The 23,413-nt window shown below is 38.9% G+C and overlaps 1 protein-coding gene across 3 annotated transcripts; it reads left to right on the forward strand.

Annotated features, from left to right (window-relative positions):
* The first annotated feature begins 2,196 nt into the window (after positions 1-2,196).
* Positions 2,197-23,290, forward strand: CCN6 (cellular communication network factor 6). 3 transcript variants are annotated; one of them, XR_004950913.1, is made up of 6 exons: positions 2,197-2,266; positions 13,536-13,809; positions 17,204-17,446; positions 19,304-19,367; positions 20,570-20,763; positions 21,810-23,290. XR_004950913.1 is itself a non-coding variant. In XM_036221030.1 (5 exons), the coding sequence occupies exons 1-5, from the start codon at positions 2,213-2,215 to the stop codon at positions 20,574-20,576; spliced, it is 642 nt and encodes a 213-aa protein (XP_036076923.1). In that variant the 5' UTR covers positions 2,197-2,212; the 3' UTR covers positions 20,577-21,518. The 3 variants fall into 3 exon arrangements, 2 of the variants coding, with proteins under 2 accessions (XP_036076923.1, XP_036076920.1); XM_036221030.1 differs by lacking the exon at positions 21,810-23,290 and having other exon boundaries at positions 20,570-21,518; XM_036221027.1 differs by lacking the exons at positions 2,197-2,266; positions 19,304-19,367 and adding an exon at positions 8,168-8,545 and having other exon boundaries at positions 21,810-22,141.
* Positions 23,291-23,413: the final 123 nt, after the last annotated feature.

Consider the following 23,413-nt stretch of genomic DNA (forward strand, 5'->3'; position numbering starts at 1 on the left):
GAAAGGGTTTCCCTCTGTCACTGTTCACAGTGAATTCTCTCCTGGAGTGGGAGGGGAAATAAGTGCCTCTTGTAGAGGCAGGTAGGTGGTGAGGGAGAGTTTCCCTCCATGGCTGGGCAAATCTTGTGAGAGTGCATGCTGCTCACCATTCCCTGGCTGTGTGCTGAGGAGACAGCAGGGCATTGTGACCCTAGCAGAGAGATGAACTCCAGGTGCAGAATCCTCCAGCTCTCCAACGATTCTCATGCCCCAAGAGTGGTACAGAAATACCAGAGTCTCCAGACCTGAAGGGACCGTGAAGTCTGGGACAATGTGGCCTGTGGGCTGTAGGAACCCAGGTTCCTGACACAAACCAGGATTGAGCAAGTACTCAATAAGGATTATGATTCAATTGCCAGTGAACTCAGTGGAAGGGGGACTTGGAGTCACATTTAACTTGATTTAAAGAATTCCAAAAGTATATGCTATTTCTCTTGTATCCAAGTTTCAAAATGAAAATTATTACTTGCTGCATTTGGATGTACCAAGTTCGGAAATCAAATCCGAGGAGCTGGTGAAGGCAGTGTCTGTATGACTGGGACAGGGCACAAAGGGCCTGCCAGCAGCTGGGACTGAAGAGTTGCTTTCCACTCTCTGAAGTTTTGATATGCGACTCACTGTGGGGAGTACTTTGTGGATGAGCCTCATCAACTGACAGCTCCACTGGGCATGAGAGGGAGCTCCATTTTCTTCAGCCAGGTCAAAGTTAGAATGGCGTGTGATCCTGCAATTGATTCCATTCCATCGCCTGTGGATTTGGCTAAGTGGTAGATTAGTATATATATATTTATTTGAGCTTTTTAAAAATGATTCTTACTTTTCTGAATCCAAGTAGAAACTCTCTTAATTAGACCTCCAGGTAACTGATTGGCCGGTTTAACTAATTCCTCATTTACTTTGTGAAATATATTGGCTGTAATTGACTGAATGTTTATATTCCCTCGAAATTCATATGTTGAAATCCTAGCCCCCAATGTGATGGTAGTAGGGACTCCAGAGAGTGTTCTCACACGTTTTACCACTTGAGAGTACAGCCGAAAGACTGTCTTTGAACGAGGAAGTGGGCCCTCGTTAGAACCTGACCATGACCTCGATCTCACACTTTCATTCTACAGAACCGTGAGAAATAATTTTTTGCTGTTTATAAGCCACTCAGGTTATGGTATTTCTGTTATAGCCACCCAAGCCTGGACACTGATGTCCGTAGCCAACTGAGGGCTGGTGGCTGGAATGACAGGTCCAACTGTTAAGTAGGACCACAGTGTATTGTTTGCTCCTTTCCTAACTATCCATTTCATTTGATTATATTCTTGGAATTACATGATTTGACCACATGTTATTAAAACCAGTGATACGTGAGTACACAAAGAAAACGGAATGTGTCACCAATGAAAATAAAGCTTCATGCTTGAGAAAGGCTCAGTGAAAGAAAGTGGCTTTAAAAAGTGTTAAATTATATTCGATGGTTATCAATCAGTACAGTATCTAGAAGAATTCTCAAATCTAGATGCTTTGCACTGTCTTTAAAGTCTTCTTTCACTAAGGAAACTCAATGAGACAACATAGAGGATGTATTATTACATGTGTGGTTTGCAAAGAAAGGGGACAAAACGGCACGCTAGTTCAAAGAAAAGATATTGGCCACATAAAAGGATTGGGGAGCGAATATACATTTTAAGTTCCCGGTCACAATAAAATGCTTGCTGTATATCTGTATCTTTTGTGTGATTTCCCTTTTTGTCTGAATGGATTATCGCCCTCTACTGGCCATAAAGGAGGAATGCCACCCATGAATCACATGGAGGCCCCACCCACGGTTCTGTTCCAGGGCATCTATTTTCAGTTAGAATGTGCAGATTTCTGGTTTCAGTGCTGACTGGAAATGTAGCCGTGGTTAAATCAGTATAATGAAATTATTTTACGTTCAAAGTATTTTCATCTATTTATATAAGATTGTTTTATAATTGGGCAATGAACATTCTCACACTCCCCCCCCACACACGATTTTATTGCCTTTTAATTACACTCAGTAATATTTCTAAATAGATGTTGATTGAAAAAGCAGGTGGCCTTAAGAACTACAGCAGCGATTTTATGACGCTGCTGTTCACAATGACAATGCGAAATAAAAATGATTCTGACTGTTGAAAGGTCCGGGCTTCCTGTGAATGAAATGATGCGTGCAACAGAGAGCTTTCTTCGTACATCGAGGGACTTCAGAGAAAGGGTAAGCATCTTGAAGGGACCTTCGGGACGCTGCAGGAGACTTGGCGAGATGGCGGCGGGCTCCTCCTACCTCTGCGGCAGCGACACAATCGATAACGCAGGGTCCTGCCGCAGAACTGCGTCTTCTTGCTTCTGCGAGGGCTCGCACCCCGGGAACCGGAAAGCTGGTGCGTGAGCCCATTGCTCCATCTAGAGTCTGTCAGTGTTAATTGCGGGTTAACTCTGGAAAATCAGAAATTGCAATCTAGATTGTACGTGGACAACACCTAGGTCTCCCAGAGTAGATCTAATGTTGAAAGGCAAAGAAAAAGTGAGTGAAACGTTTATTCATTTGTCTGTACAATGAATAATTTTAAGGCTAGAAACTCCGAGCGCCAATCACGCAAAGTAAATAAAAATTATCAAGGACCTGCCAGTCATTTCGTGGATAGTAAAGACTCATCAGTCTCCACTTTCACCAGATTCAGTTCAGTAGCGAAAATCCAGATAAACATATGCCCAGCTAAATCTGAGTTTCAGGTTAACAATGCATAATTGTTTAATCCGAGTATGTCTCATATACACTAAAAAATTTAACTGGGCATCCTATCATTATTATTATCATTATTTTTATTAGCTAAATTTGGCAGTCCTCCATAGAAACACATGATCACAGTACATGTTTTTTGTTTTTGTTTTTTTTTTTTTTGCAAGGCCCAGTGGTGGTGCACAAAGGGCTAGAGGAACTTTGCTGCGGTGCTGGTTAGGAAGGCTTCCCAGGGGAAAGTCACCCATGTGGAGGGTTCTGCCAGGGTTCTCCTGGTAGGACAGCATAAGCTAAGGCAAGAGGCTGGAAGAGCTCACAGCACAGCAGTTCCGTGCTGCTGGAGCAGAGGCATGAGGAGGGAAGGGGTTCCAGGGGAGGCCGCTGCAACACAGAGGGCCTTCCGCCATGCTGCCCAGGAGCTGGATTTTATTCCGTATGCAAGGGGGCGTGAAATAGGGATTTCGAGTAGGAGACTGACATGGTCAGATCTGTGTTTAAGGAAGGTAAATGTGGCAGCAGTGTCAAAGGTGGACTGGAGGGTTAAGAAGCCTGGAGGTGGGAAGACCCGGAGGAGACTGTCCAAGGTCAGCGAGCTTGGATGTGAACTGGTTTCCTCTGGCTCCAAGTCCAGCATACTTGTCATCCTGCCAAGGGGCCTGCCTGTCCATCTCAGTGGTTTATGATTCAAGAATGACATACCACATTATGCATGCTTTTCCTTCCCTGAAAAACGAGCTCCACTCACATTTGGAAATAAGGAAAATACTTCATCCTCCTCTTCTCTCTTTTCTTACTTCTTATGTGGCTGTTCTAAATGCCTGCATCTGATTAACTTGGCCTTCTTTCCCACGCAGGGCTCCCCCTGCAAACCAGACTAACAAGGTCAAGTGACAAAGTGAATTAGATCCCTCCGAGGTATTTGGCCTTGCTTACCTTGGGCCACAGCCTGAATTTTTGATGCCCTGGGAATGAGGGCACCTGTTTCTTTTCAAGGAGACTCTGCCATGAGGCCCATGCAGATGGCAGGGCCGGGTGTTTGAGGTTGTCAGGAGTTGCTCGTACTTGGACCTGGTTCACTAAAAGCTGAACGCGAGACCAAGCAGAACCTGGCAAGTCTTATGACCCTCTTTCTGAAGTGGAGGCATCAATGCCGTCTTAGCTTGCACAGTGCACCATCTCAGAGAATGCACAAGTGTGAGTAAACTAGATTTATGTAGGTTAGTGGAGGAAGAAGAGAAGATACACCTATTCTCTCATGCCTGTATCATGAAAATCGTGTCGAGATCTTGAGGCTAGAGGTTTGTAAAAAAATTGGAGATGCATTTAACGAATACACACACACACACACACACACACATATACAACACTCATTTAACAGAAGATATATATATGTGTATATATATATATATGAAAAAGGTAAGTGAGAATTACAATAATTAATAAAAGAAAATAGGCACAAAAGGATGCAATGGATAAATGTATGCAAAATTATCTTCCCTAAAAGGCAAGATAAAGCGTTCGAACAGCTTCCTTTTTCTGCTTGGAAGATGGAAATGTAGTTATAGGGTGATTTTAAAGGAGTCTTTTGAAATAACCAACAAGTTTTTATTGAACACCTGCCCTGTGAATATCCTTCAGCACTGTTGGGCCTGCGGTAGCCACCAGGCTGGAAGAACCCCTGAATTATCAGAGATCTGTTGTAGGCCCTGCTGGGAGCGGACAGAGAGGCAGAGTTGATGAGACAGAGGTCCCTACCACTGGTTTTGGTTCTGAGGCCTGTGAATTTTCAAGAGAGAGTATACACTAAAGGAGAATGGCAATTCAGTGAGACTTATGGTCTTCTGTAGCAAATATGAATATGACCACAAATTCAGGAGCATAGGAAATATCCATTCCTTCTAATTAAAATAAAAAATTTAATTAATTTTTAAAGTTACAATTAAAATGAGACCTGGCTCTGAATCACCCTTCCCCATCTCTATCTAGAGATAAGTTTATTCTAAGCTATCATTGGTGCATTCCTCACAATACTGCCACCACCACCAAATGAGATGGAACAGCAACCCAGGAGGCCTTGCTGGTGCCTAGAAAAAGGCCCATCCTCTGGTATTCACTCTCCGAGCTTTCTGCCCCTCTCCCTGCATGGTCTGCTTCTGCGCAGGCGCGAAAGGCTTTGCACCTGCAGAGTACCTCGGAAACTTGCCTCTGTGGAACCTTAACACTGGGTCAGTCTCCCGGGAGCCCCATGGCACACTGAGTCCCTCTGGGCTTCGCCGCTGCCATGGGGATGACCCAAGTGTTCGGTCTTCACCCAGTCCAAGGCTTCACTCGCTTCCTCCTCTTCTCGGCTGCCTCAAATTCACTCCCCTCACTCCTCTCCCAGTATCACCTCTTCAGTGAGATCAATCTTCCCTGAAAGACAAGATAAAGCATTCGAGCAGCTTCCTTTTTCTGCTTGGAGGATGGAAATGTAAAAGGCCTCACTAACTTCTTAAAAATGGAGAGGGGAGCAGGAGGAAGAGAAATGTTAAAAATGCAGTGCAAATTAGTATCTCACTAAACCATCCTATGCCGTTTATAGAGAGGCAGCACAGAAAGGGAACTAAATGCTTGAAATCTTGGTTCTCCTTCTTGCTAGCTATGTGGTCTTGCGTCAGTTCCCTCATTAGTAAGACAAAGATGGTAATAACAGTACCTATCTGGGAGTGTTGCTATGAGATTTCAATGAGTCAATACACGTACAGCACTCAGCGCCATATGATGAGGCACCATAGCAGTTATTAACTGCTAACTGCTGTTATTACTATAGCTCTAGTCTCAGTGATGCACATACCGACCCTCCCCATAGCACACCTCGGTGCATCACTGCACCAACGATGTCTGCCTCTTTTCGGGGCTAACAATAGCTCCATCTAATCAGTCAACTAGCGAGGGAAAGAGGAGGGGATGAGGAAGGGAAAACTCATCCTGTGCTAAGTGCATTGACAGAAGGTGTGGGTTCTAATCTCTGTCTGCCCCAAATGCCCAACCCACCCAGAAGAAGGGAACATTCCAGCTGTGATGATGTTCCCGATAGAATGATTTCAGGAATCTTACGAGAAGGGCAGTGGAATGCGCTTTCTGCAGATGGAGCTTGTCGCCATCAGAGGTGCGCATTTTGTCAGGGGAAAGAGCACTGGACCAGCAGTCTTCCCTAGCTCATCAGCTGGCATCATCTCTCAACTCTTAAGTGTCACTTCCTCTCACAGATGTCCTCTCTGCTCCCTAATCTAAATTGGCTCTTACCTGTTATTCTCACAGTTCCTTGTCTTTATTATTAGCCTTTATTCAATTTTTAATTATAGATACTTGGTGTCTTTGTTTAATGTTTTCTTTCCCAGCAGATTACATAGCTCTAGAGGACAGGGATTAAGTGTGTTTTATTGACCGAGCTCAATCACTTAACTCTAATTTTTCAATCTATGAAATGAGGATGGTGATACTACTTTTGCCTATCTCACTGAGCTGTGAAATTAAAAAAAGATAACATATGTGAAACTCCCTTGTAAACCATAAAACATGACGCAAATATTAGTCATGCTCAGTGCCATGTCTATTTGAATGTACATCATAAGCTGAACACTTGGGAAATGAGCTCCTAGAGAGATTAGTGTTCTGTTAAATGAGGCAACAGAGGGAAGCGCTTAGGACAGGATGCACCCTGGTGGCTCTTCCTGTCTAAAGTCGAAGATGGCAGCCCTAACCTCTAAAAATATCATGTTCACTTTGTCCATCCATAGTAGGCTTGTAATGGTCAAACAGGAGCACACCCGTGGCTGGAGATGTCTAAACGTGCAGGACAGTGAGTTACTCGGAGCCCAACAATTCTGTACACTAGAAGAGGCTTTCGGATTAGTTCCCAACTAAGATGTTCCTTTCCTACCACAAGGCAAGGATGGTGAGTATGACTCCTTCCCCTGCCACGTGGCAGAGAGATTGCAGAGGGAGAGAAGCCATTTCTGAAAAATGGCTGTTGTTGCCAGCATCTCACAGAGAGCAATTGGGAGGAGCATGAATCCCCTAAGTTCAAACACTGCACAGATGTGTGCAGTGTCGCATTCAGGACAGGGAGAGGTGGGGCAAGAGGGATGTAGTTAACAGGTACACTAGTCTTGGGGTGAGACTCTTTTGCTTTTGATGGACTAACTAGATAACATGAAACGATTCATCCTCATGGTCAGTACCGTGCCTGAATCACCCAAGCTGGGAACATAAAGATTGAATGGTGTTAAACCACTTGGTTAGATTGGACCAAAACAAACACATTTTCTTCCACTAGACTGTTCTTGAGTTTGTCTATATTTTAGGGAGGCGGGACAAGGAGTTGACACCATAACGTTAATTGACTACTTAGTAAGTTGCATAGAGTTTGTTTGCACATTTTGTGGATTCCCTGGCTCTCCAGGCCGCCAGATGCCCTGTCACTGGCAGAGAGCCCAGTTTCCCCCAGACCCTCAGCACAGGCCAAGCGAGCTTTACTCGCTGTCTCATTATACAGCTGTGATGGCCTTGAATGGAAACAAAGTTGTGCAGTGAGTCCAGGAGAGGTGAGGTAACAGGAAAAGGTAGGATAGGGAACAGGTCAAAGGGAATAGAAATAGGCCCTCAGAGCAGGGTGGGCAGGTGGACCAGACACTGGATCCACAAGAAGACAAAGTTCCATCACAGGTGCATGTCAAGATACATGAACAAAGACCAAGGCTGAGAAGGTAGAATAAGCAAAGGTCACACACGGTGGGGCACAGGAGGAGGTGGGGGCCCACACATGCCAGGGAGGTGAGAATTAGAAGGAGAAGGGGAACAAATCCATAATGAGTTTTTTTTAAAAAAATCTTGATTTGTTAAATGAATGATTGCCAGCAGCATAATTCTTTTATCTTAACCCTCTAAAGACTGGGGTTAACTTTACTCTTAGCTGTCATGCATGAGACCGTGGCCACTTTCTGTCAGTCCAGGTACTGTAGGTGTGTCTGTCCCCTTCTTCCCACCTTCCCCTCTCCCCCATGTTTCCTGTTCCATCTAAATTTTACCAACCATAAACCACTTGGTGTGAAAAAATGTGCTGTAACAGAGGTAAGCACAGAGCATGGGGGTGTCAGAGAGTATCAGAAGCTGGGAAGTCAGGGCAGGCCTTTGGAAACCTGTTGCTTCTGTGAAGGGACAATTTGGAGCAGGATGTGGCTGGGGTGCAGTGGGCAGAGACCAGGCCAGTACTTTGTGCTTGAGGGCTAAGCGAGAGAATAAAGCAGCACAGGCGGGGCCTGGGGTAGGGCAAACACAGAACCACAGGCTGAGGGAGGGGCAGGCATCTAACCTCACCATTTTGCCAAGGGCAGGCTCCATCCGATCTTTAGGAACAGGTTGGAACAGCTCCTTAAAGAGAAGTTGGGCTTGATCTACCCTTCTCAGTCCCGGGAGGAAAGTGTTCACACCCTCACCCCACACTCCACACCGCAAAGGTAAATATGAGGAGTCCATGAAAGGAAGCAGGGGATTGAAACAGATGTGTGAAAGGGAAAGCAGAGTCCGAGACGGTGAGCACCAAGTCAGTGGCGTGGGAGGTGGAGGTGTGAGTTCTTCTGCTGAGGAGACAGAGGGGAGCTTTGTGTGGCGGGCGCTGAGCACACTGGCCTCCCATCTCTGGGTGTGCTGCGGGGCCCTGGGAACATGCAGGCACTCCTCCTTGCCGCTCTTCTCCTTGCTGCTCTGCCACGGGTAAGTTCTCTCTCCTTACTCCTTCCCTTCAGGAGACTGCAGCAGCTCCTATTTCTGTAGGACAAAAATAGAGAAGACGGTGGGGGAAGAGGAGACTGAATTCCTGTGACATTCCTTCATGAGAAATAGGGAGCCATTTTCCTCTCCAAATAAAGTTCTGTTTCAGTTTATTTAGCTTCAGGAAAGAACTGGAAAACATTTCTGCCATTCAGGTAATAGTGCGGAATCTGACTTTTGAACAGCTCCCAAACTTTAATTATATAGATATAAATTGGGGTATGACACGCAGCACGTACTTGGAAAGCGGCAGCCCTGCAGGGCGTGAAGTAAACAGTGCCTGTTCACGTAGGCTCCAGGCCGGGACTCAACTTTCCACAGTCGTGTGCAAAATGTGCAAAGAGCCATTGGAAAAAATGATTGTGGTAACTTCTTTCGGTTAAGCCTGTTCTTTTTTAAAAGAAGCACTTTGGAACAAACATTTATATTTCAAAAACATCCTATGATTTTGTCTTTTCTCGGCCCATGTGTTTCTCTGTTTTCATGAAAATCAGTTTATGGAGACTGAAATATTTCTGCAATGGACCGAAAGGAAGTTTAATTTAATATGAATAATTCATTGCCTTAGTATTTTTAAATAAGATTAAAACAGGGCGATTTATTTGTGGATTTATTTACATGGTGGAGGTAATTGCTTGCACAGAAGACAGAGTTTTTGAAATCTTCCTGTGATGTAGAAAACACAGAGGTGCCAGTAAGTTAACTGTTTAATGGGGTGGTTGGTAAAAGACGTATCTTAGAAAATACAGGATAGAAAATTGTTATACAGACAGAAATTTAAGATTTTAAAATTTAAGATTTTAAAATATAAATTCTTTATATTTAGTCACATATTTGCCCTTTATAGAACTCCTTATTTTTTCTATATTTCTAAATTATTGTCTATTGTAATTTCCCTTCAGACTAAATTTTTTTTTTTTTTTTTTTTTAGAATTTCTTGTGAGACAGGTATGCTAGCGACACTTTCAGTTTTTATTTATCTGGAAATGTCTATAATTTTACCTTCATTTTTGAAAGATAGTTTCACTGGACATAGTATTGTTGTTGTTGTTGTTTTCCCTTTCAGCATTGTCTCGAGCATCTTGTTTTACTTTTCCTCCTCTTCGTCTTCTTCTTTTTTTAAAAATGTTAAATTACAGCAAATTTGAAAGGAAGGTGCAGAGAGTTCCCATGTACCCCTTTCCTCTACACATGCATAGCTTCCTCCATCATCAACATTCCCCACCAGAGTGGTACATTTGTGACAGTTGATGAACCTACATTATTACCCAGAGTTCATAGTTTATATTAGGGTTCGCTTGTGATGTTACCTTTCCAGAATGTCATATGCTTGGAATCCTACAATCTGTAGAAATTTCAGATTGGCTTCTTTTGCTTAGTAATGTGCATTATTTTTTTTTATGGCTTAATAGCTCATTTCTTTTTAGCACCGAATAATGTTCCACTGTCTGGCTGTACCACAGTTTATTTATCCTAAAGAAGGACCTCTTGGTCTCTTTCTTTGGTGAGAAATCAGATCTCATTCTTATTGTTATTCTTTTGTATATAACACTTTCCTTTTCTCAGGTCTCTTTATCATTGGTTTTCAATACTGTTACCTTGTCAACTCGGAGATTATATAGAAATGCTTTAAGATAGGAAAGATAAACAGGTGTCCTCAGGTGGGCAGTTTTGGGAGTGGGCATTTCAGTAAAGAGGGAGCAATATAAAGAAAAGCATGCAGGAGAAAATCGATCTGGTGAGTCTAGTAAACTGCAAAACATCAGAGAAGAGTGCTTGAGAGCTAAGGCAAGAGAAGAAGGCATGAACCAGCACAGCCAGTGCTTTAGATACCATGTACAGAAGTTTGGACTGTATACCACAGATAGTATGTAATAACCAATAGACTTTAAGGAGAGTAGTAAAGGCAGAGATGTTTTTTAAAGAGCTCCCTGCAGCAGTGATGTGGTAGACTTATCTGAGAAGTCATTCTTGAGAGAGGAAGACCAGTTCAAAACCTATTGCAATAGTACTTAGTAGCAATGAAAATGGGGGAAGAGCAACTAGTTCTAGGGATATGAGGACAATATGCAGGATTAGTCAATATGCAGGATTAGGTGAGGGAGAGGATGATGACGTGGATGAATCCTAGCTTCCTTACTCTAAAATTGGGAGAAGTTGTCTGGGGGTGGGGGAGGGGATGGTGAGTTTTGGATGTGAGCTTTTCCTATAGGATATTCTAGTGAAGACATCCAGTAGGCAGTCAACTGTTTGGGTCTAGAGCTCAGTGGAGAAGTCCTAAATGGAGATTTAGTTTTGAAGCTTGTGTAGGATGGAAATTGAAGGCAAGGGGTGGATAAGATATCAAAAGACAATGTGCAGAGTGAGAAAAGCAATACGTTAAGGCCATGAAATTCCAATAAGCTTAAATCTAAGTCAAATTCAGGGTAGCAGGAGCCTGAAAAGGAGATTGAGAAAGTATATTGAAAGACAGAGGTAGAACTGGGAGGGTCTGGTGTAAGGAGAGCCAAGAACAGGGAAATAGAAAACACAGAAGCGGAGAAGGGAGTAGAAATAGTGAGGCTGGAAATAGTGAGTGCCTACTTCTCAGTTTTGCACAGCGGTGGTTACCAGGGACTCCTTGCCAGGGTAGGTGGCCTCTCAGCTAGGCTCATGTTTGTGGAGTCTCTAGGTCTTTCCCTGGCCCCCACCCTCAAGGCAGTTGATTCTTATTTAATCCTTTCTTCTTGGATTAGGACATCTTTGAGGGGACTATTATTGTACTTATCACATGGGATAATAACTACTCCATACTGTTGTTGTGAAGATTAAACGATGAAAACATAAGGTTCTTGGCATATAAACAGTACCATTTTCTTTCATTCAGTAAACATTTATTATAGAAAATAAGACAGACATTAGACAAAGGCATCCAGTAGGCAGTCTTGATGAAGCTCACATTCTTGATGAATGACTCACAAAATAAACAAGTAAAATATATTGGTAATAAAGTAGGCAATAAGAAGGTCTATGCGGAAAGAACCACGGTGCTATTTCATAAAGGGTGGTCAAGAAGGGCCTCACTGATAAATTTGAATACAGACCTAAACAAAGTGAAAGAGTGAGCCATGAAGATATCTGGGAAAGAGCATACAAAGAACAAGGAGGCCAGTGTGGCTGGAGTGAAGCAAGTCTTGGGGTGAGTGGTAGTGAGCAAAGGAAGATAGGGACATGGGGACCTGATGCCGCAGTGGCTTGGAGGATAGTTTGGGTTTTCCATTGAAATGGGAAGCCACCCCTTATGAGCAAGAAGTGGCTCCTGCTCTCTTACAAAATGTTGAGTTTACAATACTGTATTGTTAGCTACAGGCACTATGCTGTGTAGCAGATCTCCAGAACTTATTTATCTTGCATAACTGAAACTTTGCACCCTTTGACCATCATCTCCCCATTTCCTCTATATACTCAGGAGCTGACAACTGCCATTTTACTCCCTGCTTGAGTTTGACTACTTTAAATTCCACATATGATTGAGATTGTACAGTATTTGTCTTTCTATGTGTGCCTTATTTCGCTTAGATAATATCCTCCTAGTCCATAGATAATGATGCAAATGGTAGGATTTCCTTCTCTTTTAAGGCTGAATAAGTACTGCCTTGTATGTATACATCACATTATTTTTTATCTGTTCATCCATGGATGGACACTTAAGTTGTTTACATATCTTGGCTAATGCTGCAACAAACATGGGAATACAGGTACCTCTTCGAGATTCTGACTTCAATTCCTTTGAATAAATATCTAGAAGTAGAATCACTGGATCATGTGGTAGTTCTATTTTTAGTTTATTGAGGAATGTCCATATTGTTTTCCATAACTGCAACAATTTACATTCTCATCAACAATGTACCAGGGTTGTCTTTTCTCTGATATTTATTTATTTATTATTATTTTTTTTTTAGTAAAAGTCATCCTAACAGGTATGAGACGATATCTTGTGGTTTTGATTTGCAATTCCCTGATGATTAGTGATGTTGATCACCTTTTCTCACCCCTGTTGGTCTTTGGTATGTCCTCTTTGTAGAAACATCTTTCAGAGTCTTTTGCCCATTTTTGAATTGGTTTATTATATATTTTTTTGCAATTGACTTGTATGAATTCCAGATATATTTTGGATACTAACCCCTTATTATATAATTGGCAAATATTTTCTCCCATTATGTTAGCTACTCTTACTTTTTTTTTTTTTTTTGCTGTGTAGAAGCTTTTTGAGGAGAATCTTTAAGACATTCAAGTGAAAAAATAATGGTGGCTTGGATAGCTATGGTAGCAGTGGGGGTAAGAAATAATTAGAATAGGTATATTTTGAAGATATAACCAAGAGGATTTACTGATAGTATTGGATATAAAATATGAGAGAAGAGCGAAGAATGACTTGACTCCAAGGTATTTTGAAAAAATTAAAATTGGCATTCGTTCAAATGAGGATGTGTATGGAAGTGTAGATTGAAGGGTAAAATTGGCTGTTTATTTTTGGTCGTGTTAAAGTTGCTACGCCTGTCAAATATGTAAGTGGAGATCCGTTAAGTAGGCAGTGTGCGTCTGAGATCAGAAGAGAGGTCTGGGTGGTAGATACGCGAAACAGTGAGGGAAGATACTTCAGAGGTCTTAACCACAGGGGCACCGATGTTTAGAAGTAAAGAGTATGAGAAGAAACCAGCAAAGGAGATTGAGAAGGAGTCATCAGTGAGAAAGGAATGAGAAAGAGTGACATGTTAGGAGCTGAGTGAAGAAAAGTTTAAGGAGAGAATGACTGTCTCCAATACCGATAGATATTATTATTTAACTCACCACACTGTGTTCTACCAATTTGGGGGAAATCTTCTATTTCTATCAAACCTCTGAAATTAGTTTGAGAAATCATTTCTAACATCACCTTTATTATCAAATGAAGTTCTGCTGCAGGGCACAGGGCACTGAAGGAAGGCCTGGAGAAGTATCAGAAGTGCCTCATCGTAAGCAGTTTTGTCATTGGCCCTGTAAATGCCCTCAGAAGCCCAGCTGCCCTCCTGGAGTGAGCTTGGTGAGGGATGGCTGTGGATGCTGTAAAATCTGTGCCAAGCAACCAGGGGACATCTGCAATGAAGCCGACCTCTGCGACCCACACAAAGGGCTGTATTGTGACTACTCAGCAGACAAGCCTAGGTACGAGACGGGAGTATGTGCATGTAAGTGTCTTTTTCTAGACCTGCTAGAAAAGGTCGAGTCTAGACATGACTTTTTTTTTTTCTGCCACTGTTAACTTGGAATAATCAGCTTATTTTGGCTAAATATGAGGTGAGTTCAGTTTTCATATTAGATTGAAATGGCACTGGCTTTGTCATATTACGAACCATGGGAAATTAGCAGATATTTATATAAGTTCAGAAACCTGTTATTTTTATTGCATAGACACGATCTTGCAGTTCTTAGGTAGCTGCTTTTAATAAAAATAGGAAAATTACCTGTAACTAGTAAATAGTCTGACTTCTTAAAGTGCCATAAAGTAAGAGCTTTTGTTAATATTGTCAAAATCAATCTGAATTCAGCCTTTTCTGTAACTAAAAAATAATCTTGCTTTAATGTAAAGATGTATATCTAGTATTCAGATATATGGCCTTAACCTCAGCCTTCCCAACTAGCCATCAAGAAACTGTACTTTATACTGAAGCAGATTTATAAAAAGAAGGGTAGGAGCACCCCAGATTACAACCAGACCCTCAGCTTTACGGATCTTAGCTATAGAGTCTGATGGAGACCATTTAAACCTAAAACACTTTGATAAAAATTGAGGATACTGATCTACTTAGGATTAAAAAACAAAATTTATAAAGGAAGAGAAATACCCATGTTAGCTGGGCAGTTTAGTCACTCTGTAGAAAAGTCAATGTGGGAAGGCAAATTACTTCTAGAAGTTTGGTTGTGAGTATGGAATGAGAGCACATCTTTGCAGTTGGGCTGCATGGATAGAGCCTTTCAAGTTTGGTAGCCTGATGATCCTGTCAGCACTGTTTTATTATATTGGTTAAGAATGTAGGCTCTTGGTTCAAATTCTGGGCTCTATCTGCTGAGTGACTTTAATCATGTTTTTTAACCTCTCTGTGCCTCATTTACATCGTATGTACTTCCTATCTCATAGAGTTGCTACGGGGATCAAATGAAAATAATGACACAAAACCCAAAACACGTACTATAATATCTGACATACTGTAGACTCTCGAAGATATTAATAACTATTTATGGAAACTCAGGGGAAACAGGACCTATCAAACTCCGGCATTCAGGACACCCCTTTTTCCCGAACAGTGCTAGTCAAGTTATTTTATTAACCTAACAAACACTTAGTGACCAGTGGCTCGGGACATAATGGGGTGGGAAGAAATAGAGGCTCTGTCCTCAGAGTGAAAGTTTGTTGTGTCAGACAGACCTTTGCACAAATAATTTCACATACTATGAGGAGTATTTTAACAGAGCATAGCCATGAGGACGGGGGTGGGGATGATCTATAATGAGTCACAAACTGTGGCTCAGGGGTCAATCATGGCTTGCATCCTGATTTTATAAATAACGTTTTATTGGAACACAGCCAGACCCACATTGTTACATAGAGTTTACCACTGTTTTTACGATTGCAGAATCCAGTGGTGGTGACAGGGACCGAATGATCTGTAAAGGCTAAAATGTTTACTCTTTGGCCCTTTACAGAAAATTTGCTAATCAATGACATAGATATATGGTTTTTAAATTTTTTGGTCTGAAGACATGAGTCTTAGAAATAAATGTTTATGTGACTGTACATATTTAATGAACTAGAAATTTGAAAATATTTGCTAATTCATTAAAAAATGACAAACCCATTGCAAATTAATAAATATATCTATGAAAAATTATTTTCCAAAACAAAGGAAAATTTAGTGAGAAGCGTGGAATGGTTTTACAGTTTTGCAAATATAATGTCTAGCTTACCAAAAGATAGCTATATTCTCACATCTGTTTCTGCTTTTGATCTGCTGCTATATGTTGTTTTGGTTGAAATATACAAAGAGAATCCAGACTCATAGATACATTGTTGGAAAATAAAGGAATAATTTAACAGACTTTTCAGATAATTGTGGATATTCTTTTTTGATATTAAATTAAAATTTGAGAAATGGTTAGTTTCTTAAAAATTATTTGCACCGTGGAATCTAAAACCATATTAATGAACCACATCAGTGTTAAACTCTGTGATATTAAAATACATTGGTCTATTCAAGACCCACTTGTAATGGGTCTTTACTCATGCCTAATTTTGTAATACTATGCTTTGGTCATTCAGAAAATATCAGTTTATAAAAATGGGTTATGTGGATGTTTCAAATGTTGATACACTTAAAATATTTTTTAAAAATTACATTAATGCCAATCTCATCAGAAAAGTCTACATACTGGGTAGCTCTATAGATCTCGGAGGTGAATACAAGTTTCTCAAAATTCTAATTTTTTCTTGAAAGCTTGAATTCTATCATGGCAACAAATATTGCCAGTTGTTTTTCTTGAGGTGACAGGTTCACTTAGTTGACTTTCAAGAAAATGTACACTAAATACCCAAGTCTGTCAGTCATTTCTGTCAGTCATTTCTTCAGGTGAAATTCTCATTAAAAGAGGGGTTAGCTCGGCCCACAATTCAAACAATAGAATAAGTGCTTTTCTTTTCCTCAAGATAACTCTTATACAATAACTACAGTGATGTTCTATGTACACTTCCTATTGGTCACAAAGAATATTTTTAAAAAACCCATGTATTTGATGGCTAAAATGTAATAAAATTAGTAATTTTTACTGTCATCAAGGATTTTTTGTTTTGTTTTGCTTTAAAAAGTACACTTGTGTACAAGTGCACAGCAAGGACAAATATAGTGATTAACTTGTACAGTTTGATTCATATTAAGGTGCCAACGGCAGTTTTAGCCAACCTTGCTTTTCCACCATCAGTGCAAATATCAATACAGTGAAAAAAAGTGTCACATCTTAGTCTTGACTTTGCAGAGTCTCTGAAAGGACCTCAGGCACTGCCAAGGGGTCCACGGGCCACATTTTGAGAACTGCTGATCCATGTTAAGAATGTCCCTCAGAAGTGAAAATTTCCTCCAGTTCTCAACAAAAAATCAGTTACCGTACAGCACTGCAGTTAAACATTATAATTTTTTCTGCCATTCACATATCATAAATTCCTAAGAAAATATCCTAGCCTATTGTTGGACATCTAGGGAAATCTCACCAGCCACCAGCCACCTTTCAGATTTACAATCATTATCTATTTCACTACTGTACTCATAGTGCTTTATTAATTTTACTCTGGAACTGGACCTGTCCTTGGGTTTTAATACTGGAAGTGATGATTTGGGGATGACAGCCTACAATACAATGAAAATGTCTCATTTTCACCTTTTACAGATGGACATTTCAGGTGGGGACTAAGAAATTGAGAACTTTGTAAAGGAGATGGCAATTTCTTCTATGGTTTATAACTGGAGGTCTAGACTATTGGTTATGGCTTTTTTTTTTTTTTTTTTTGGCAATTTTGCTCCTTTTTCCTTTCAGATCTTGTAGCTGTGGGATGTGAGTTGAACAGGGTACATTATCATAATGGCCAAGTGTTTCAGCCCCATCCCCTGTTTAGCTGCCTCTGTGTGAGTGGGGCCATTGGATGCACACCTCTGTTCATACCGAAGCTGGCTGACAGTCACTGCTCTGGAGCTAAAGGTGGAAAGAAGTCTGATCAAGCCAACTGTGGCCTGGGACTGTTAGAGCAACAACTCTCAACAACCTACAAAACAATGCCAGGTGCTTTTAAGCAGAACTATTTTTCATGTGTGACTTTTTTGTGGTTTTACTTCATGTTGCATTTATGTACCACAGGTACTCAGTAAGTACTTTCTGATTGGTGGTCAGTGTGAAATTTAGTTTGAGTGTGCTGTTTTACTAGGTCTTTGCCTCAGGCAGGTCTATTCTAAGTATCTGAAAAGGAAACTATAACGTTTTAGATTTTTCCAGTAAAATATTTTGGTTTTAAAAAGCTCTACTAGGTCAGGAAAACTCTTTTAAAGTCTTACTACCTCTTCTTATTCCCACTCAACCTCTTCTCAGGAAAATCAACCAAATATTGTTCATCTGTATTCTGGAATAACTTTTATTTGTATTGTTACATTATGGGAAGAAGTGTGAACCATCCAGTTCCAAAAGTTTTCAAAGGCAACTTTTCTATATGATAAAAGTAGAAATGGAACCTTACTGATTAAAAATATTTGAAGACATGTTTTGAATTTGTAAATATTATTTCTAAAAATAGAAAACTACCGATATAAAATTATCCTTTAATTATCAACCTCTCTCTAATACACACACACACAGAGGCATTCTTAAATAGGTTACCCAGGTACGTATAGAGTTGGGAACAAGTAGTGAGATTCTTTTTCATCTTGAGCACCTGGCCATTTAGGGTCAGAATATTCATAAACCTTTTATTATGGTCTAAACATCTTATTTCAGTACCAGGATATTTTGAGGACAGAAGTTTCAAAACATGCCAGCAAATAAAGCACAAATGAGGAAGGACTCAAAAGGGGCAAAACTGACATCTGGTTATTATTCACATTTGTGTTTCCATCCAGAAATCAAGAATGCCTTTTTTTTTCTTTAAATTTAGAGCTTAGTGAATGAAAAGTGCCATGGAAATTCAGAATATTTATATATGCTAAAAACTCTTAAGTTCACCTATATTCTGTGAATATTTAATATAAGCAACTATAGTCAGAGAAATGAGTTTTAGATATTTAAAAACTAACTCTATGAAAGAAAGGAACGTCTGTATGGATTCCAATTATGCCAGTTTTTTTGAAAAAAATTAACAAGTCGTAATGAATTTGCATTTACCATATGCAGTTTTTCAGTTAACAGCATGACACTAATACCTTAAACATCCAAAATTATAAGCCAAATTGTTCTTTCTTCAGCATGTACAGAAGAGTCAATTTTCTGCATTAGATCTGAGACACTCAATATTAAGTTGTTATAACCCATGTGTGCACCTCCCTGGTGAAAGAGAGACTAACTTAGAGCAGAAGTTTGCCACAAGCAAAGTCCTTTGGATCAAGTTCAAGTTGGTCTCGTTTGTGGAGTTAGAGGAGTTTCAGTGGATTCACTTGGAACCTGGTTAGATGTATCTGATTGTCATTCTTAGTGGTTAGTGCTTTGCTACAAAAAACAAGAAAATCTCTCAGTGCTCTCTGGTACTTGAGAGTTAGGCCTGGATGTTTCAAAGAAGTATATGTTAAGTCTAACGTCTCTCCTCTGCTTAACTGTGAAACCATATTTATGGGCCCAAACAGGAATTCAGCTTTTAAAATTAAGCACAATGACAAACACACACTTCTTTATGTCTATAGTAATTTACATAGTTAATTCCAGAAGATTTATGGTTGGAATCTAGCTTTTGCTTGGTCAGTATGAAGCATGCAATGATATAATGCCCCCATGATTTTCTCACTGCTCACCAACCACTAAACTTTTACTTTAAAAATCTCTTCTAATTCTCTTGCTTTTTAATGAATGTTAAGCGAATTCCTGAACTGCAGCTCTTGGCTTAACTTTAAGTTGGGTTATTGGTAATACGATAATCTAACCTACTTTTATTTATTGCAGATGTGTGCCAGGCTTTTAATCTGCTTCCTGCATTGAGATCTTTAAACTGTTGTCTACCTTCCAGGTATCTTCATGTTTCTGCTTTCTCTCCTTCAGTTCTACGTGCAATTGCAAGATCCTACTGTAATAATGCTGAAAGCAGTATCAAAATATAATTTTACTCAAGATAGCACATCAAAGACTGATATTTCTTATCAAGAAGGCATTTTGGGGGGTCTTTTTAAAGTTTTAAAATGACATTTTGAAGTTACGTAGCCAGAATTTTGCAATGTTCAACTGCAAACTCACATCACAACCTTATTCCAAAAGCATCCTTTTTAGCATTAAACTTAAGGAAACACTTTGAGACAATAAACCAATATGTAGTTTGTTTAAAATGAGCCAAGGGCCTCCTGCTTCATTCCTAAGCAGAACAAGCTCCCAAGGAGATAGAAGAATTATACCCTCTTTGTATTTTCTTTGTATTCTCATTATTCAGTCCCTTCTCCTCCCTCGTTTTTCCTAAGCAGCAGGCAGTGGAGAGGGCCCCATCCACCCACCCACTTACCCACCCATCCATAGATCTACTTATCCATTCATTCCCTATGTCTTTCTATAAATGATTTGAAATGGCTAGCCAATGGAGGAAATATGGGCCTGCTACCATAGAGAATGTAACAATTAAGCTGAATGAATAAAATAGATTACACATTTGCCATGATTTAGTAAATGATTATTTAGTTTATTGTAACATAATTTTCTAAAAGACTAGATTAAAACAACTGAAGGAAAATAACTGGCCTCATTGATTACCTAATCCTCAAGTATAAATTTTGTATTTTAGATTTTAATATATCAAGAAATTTAACATTACAACCACATCATTCTGATTGATATCCTGAATTCCCTAATCCTACTGATGTTTATTTTAATGTCTGTGGGAAATAATACCAAGCATGAGGCAAGAACCAGAGAAAAGGCAAGTATCCATCAGAACATAAGCTTAAGTTTAGTACTCAGAGGATGGGCTAAGCAGAAAGGACCAAATGGGTACATCTATTCAGTTTTTTAAAGATAATATATTTTTATTCCTCCTAAGAAATTGAACTCTAACACTTGACTGAAAGGTAATTTGCGGAGTAGGAAAAAGAGAGAATGATGAATTAGATATTTTTTTTCCCCCTGAATTACATAAAGGTTCAGTTCTATTAATTATTAGCTTTAAAATAATCTATCTACATGAGTACATCTATATATATACACCTGTACTTTCCCCCTTTATTTTAGCTTATAGGAATCTTCCACTTATTTGGAAAAGAAAATGTCTTGTGCAAGCAACAAAGTGGACTCCCTGCTCCAGAACATGTGGGATGGGAATATCTAATAGGGTAACCAATGAAAATAGCAACTGTCAAATGAGAAAAGAGAAAAGACTGTGTTATATTCAGCCTTGTGACAGTAACATATCAAAGACGGTAAAGGTAAAGTTTAATTAAACTTCATTATAATTCAAGAGACTCCTGAAAAGTTTGCATGTTTTGGAATGATGAATAGTGTTCGGTTCTTATGAAAATAAAATCACCTCATGATAACAATTAAAGTCAAACTATCTCAGAGGAAAGCAGATATTACTCTAACTGCACTTTGTGGGGAAAATTTACCAAGCACAAAGGTAATGTTAACCTGTTGATTCTAGATACTCTATCAGCTTAGTAGTATGGGTCTTGATCAGTCTGAATTGTTGTGGTACTCCACCATCTATACTGTGTTTTAAGAGTAGATCCTTTTCAGATTCTAATTTCTTTTTTCTATACTAATTTTATGTAGTAGAATCAAAGCAATGGACAAAAATTGTTGGTATTAACATAATTATGAGAACAGACATGGACATCAGAGAAGTCCTGATCTTAGTTATATATCATCATCTTGGAGGGGAACCACACCACTTCCAAAATGCTTAGGTAGTAAACTTGCCAAAGGATGATGATAAAATACTTACTCTTAAGACTGTTTGGTGTAACTAGAGCTGGTCCTATTTCTAGAATTACACAGGGTGACTGTCTCAGAGTAATTTTTAGAAATGCTGCAAAACCCTTCTCATCTCCAAGTTATTCTCTATCATATTAGAAGTTAACTCAATTTTTAAGAGATTGATATACTTATTCATTTATCCATCTTCTCAAAACCGTCTGAGCTGTACAAGAAAATTTGCTATTTCATATGTAAATAAACATTTAATAAGACATGACCTTTGAAATTAAAAATAATTCATTTTTTTGCGGAACAAAGTAAAGGACAACACAAATCAGTGGGGAGTGGGCCCTAGAAATGATGGAGCAAGAATAGACCTTGGTGAGGGGATTTTCAAGGTGGAAAAGAAGAGTGCTTGAAGTTACTAAATAACAATTATTAATGTTCTGGAAATGACTTATTTCTGTGTGTTTAAGATTTTCTACTTAGTATCATTTTTCTAAACTATTATAATCAAATTTAAAGAATGACTTCTTGATGATATGTATCTTTTTAGATCCCCAAAGGAAAAACATGCCAACCTACTTTCCAACTCTTCAAAGCTGAAAAATTCATCTTTTCTGGATGTTCAAGCACTCAGAGTTATAAACCGACTTTTTGTGGAATATGCTTGGATAAGAGATGCTGTGTTCCTAATAAGTCTAAAATAATTACCATTCAATTTGATTGCCCAAATGAAGGGTCATTTAAATGGAAGATGCTGTGGATCACATCTTGTGTATGTCAGAAAAACTGCAGAGACCCAGGAGATGTATTCTCTGAGCTGGAGATCCTATAAACCAAGGACATGGGGAAAAGTTAAGGTCAGTCATGTCATTACATAAAAAAGTCAGAATGGTTTTAAAAGGGTGTCAAATCTACTTTACTGCTTAAAACAGTAAGAATGCCCAGCTATTCTCAGATGACTATGTTTAAGGCATTAGGAGCTTTTCAAAAGGTTCTCCTACAAACATATGTAAAATTTGAAAACCTTAAAATTGAACTTACTTTAATAAAATGTAACTTATATAATACACACTTTGTTTCATTTATGTTTTCCATATATAATGGAAAAACTATACAATTCATAAGAAAATATTTTATTCTATAAAATAATTTGGAATACTTTGAAGATATGCAAAAAGCATATTAAAATTTTAAACCTTTATCTGTACTTTGACAATGTAGCCTAGGTTCCATTCAGATGATAATCATTACAGGGTGAGCAAGATTCTACACTAATTCTTAAATAGCAATAAGGTTAAACTGTAAATATATTTATAATTTTCATTGTCCTGTCCTCAATATCAGTTTATTAAGATTTATTTGGGAAGAAGAAAACGGAATTTCATTGGCCACCATTGACATCCTTAATCTAAAAGTTTTTATACCAAGTATTGTAAAAATCTAAATGTCCCAGATAAAGACCAAGAGCAGTATCCTTACTTTGAAAAGTAACAAAAAACATAACACTAAAGAAAGCACACAATAGATTATTTTGGCTTGAAAAGAATTTGTTTCTAAAAATTTCTTCCTGAAATGATAAATCAATATGGATTTGAGATGTAAACTGTGATTAAAGATGAATAATTGTTAAAAATTAAAACTGGAGATTATGGTAACTGAAACACTTTCATTAGACTATTATAGCCATTTACTGCAAAGTTTGGAAAACAATATCAAGCTTTGTAATGTTCTGTTCGCTTGTATAAATGGTGACAAGCAAAATAATAACAAGTAGCATTGTTTAAAAATATGGACATTTATTATTAAAAAATCAACTGGTTTGATAATAAAGCATTATACTTAAAAATAATTTATCACAAATATGTTAAAATAAATGTAAATTGTGATTCTTTTGAGTGCAAACAAGTGGTTATCCAATGAAGAAACAAAACCTCCTTAATAGTTGTAATAAAATCTATCCTTGAAGTTAGTGGATATTACACAGAAATATTTATATTGTGTTCTTCTACGCTATGAACTTATTTTTAAAGAATCAGGTGAATTTAAACAGAATATGAAAACATAAATTATAAATAAATATAAAAATATATCTGTACAAGATTTTTATTGACGATATGATTAGCATTGTATAAATGTCTAAATATGAGATTATAA

Source organism: Rousettus aegyptiacus, unplaced genomic scaffold (genome assembly GCF_014176215.1).
Source record: "Rousettus aegyptiacus isolate mRouAeg1 unplaced genomic scaffold, mRouAeg1.p scaffold_m13_p_1, whole genome shotgun sequence".
Classification (NCBI taxonomy): domain Eukaryota; kingdom Metazoa; phylum Chordata; class Mammalia; order Chiroptera; family Pteropodidae; genus Rousettus; species Rousettus aegyptiacus.

Coding starts and splice junctions, on each gene's coding strand:
- CCN6 (XM_036221027.1), top strand. CDS start 8,498: ATGCAGGCACTCCTCCTTGCCGCTCTTCTCCTTGCTGCTCTGCCACGG. Junction 8,546..13,535: donor TCCTTGCTGCTCTGCCACGG/GTAAGTTCTCTC, acceptor TATCAAATGAAG/TTCTGCTGCAGGGCACAGGG. Junction 20,764..21,809: donor ACATATCAAAGACGGTAAAG/GTAAAGTTTAAT, acceptor GTATCTTTTTAG/ATCCCCAAAGGAAAAACATG.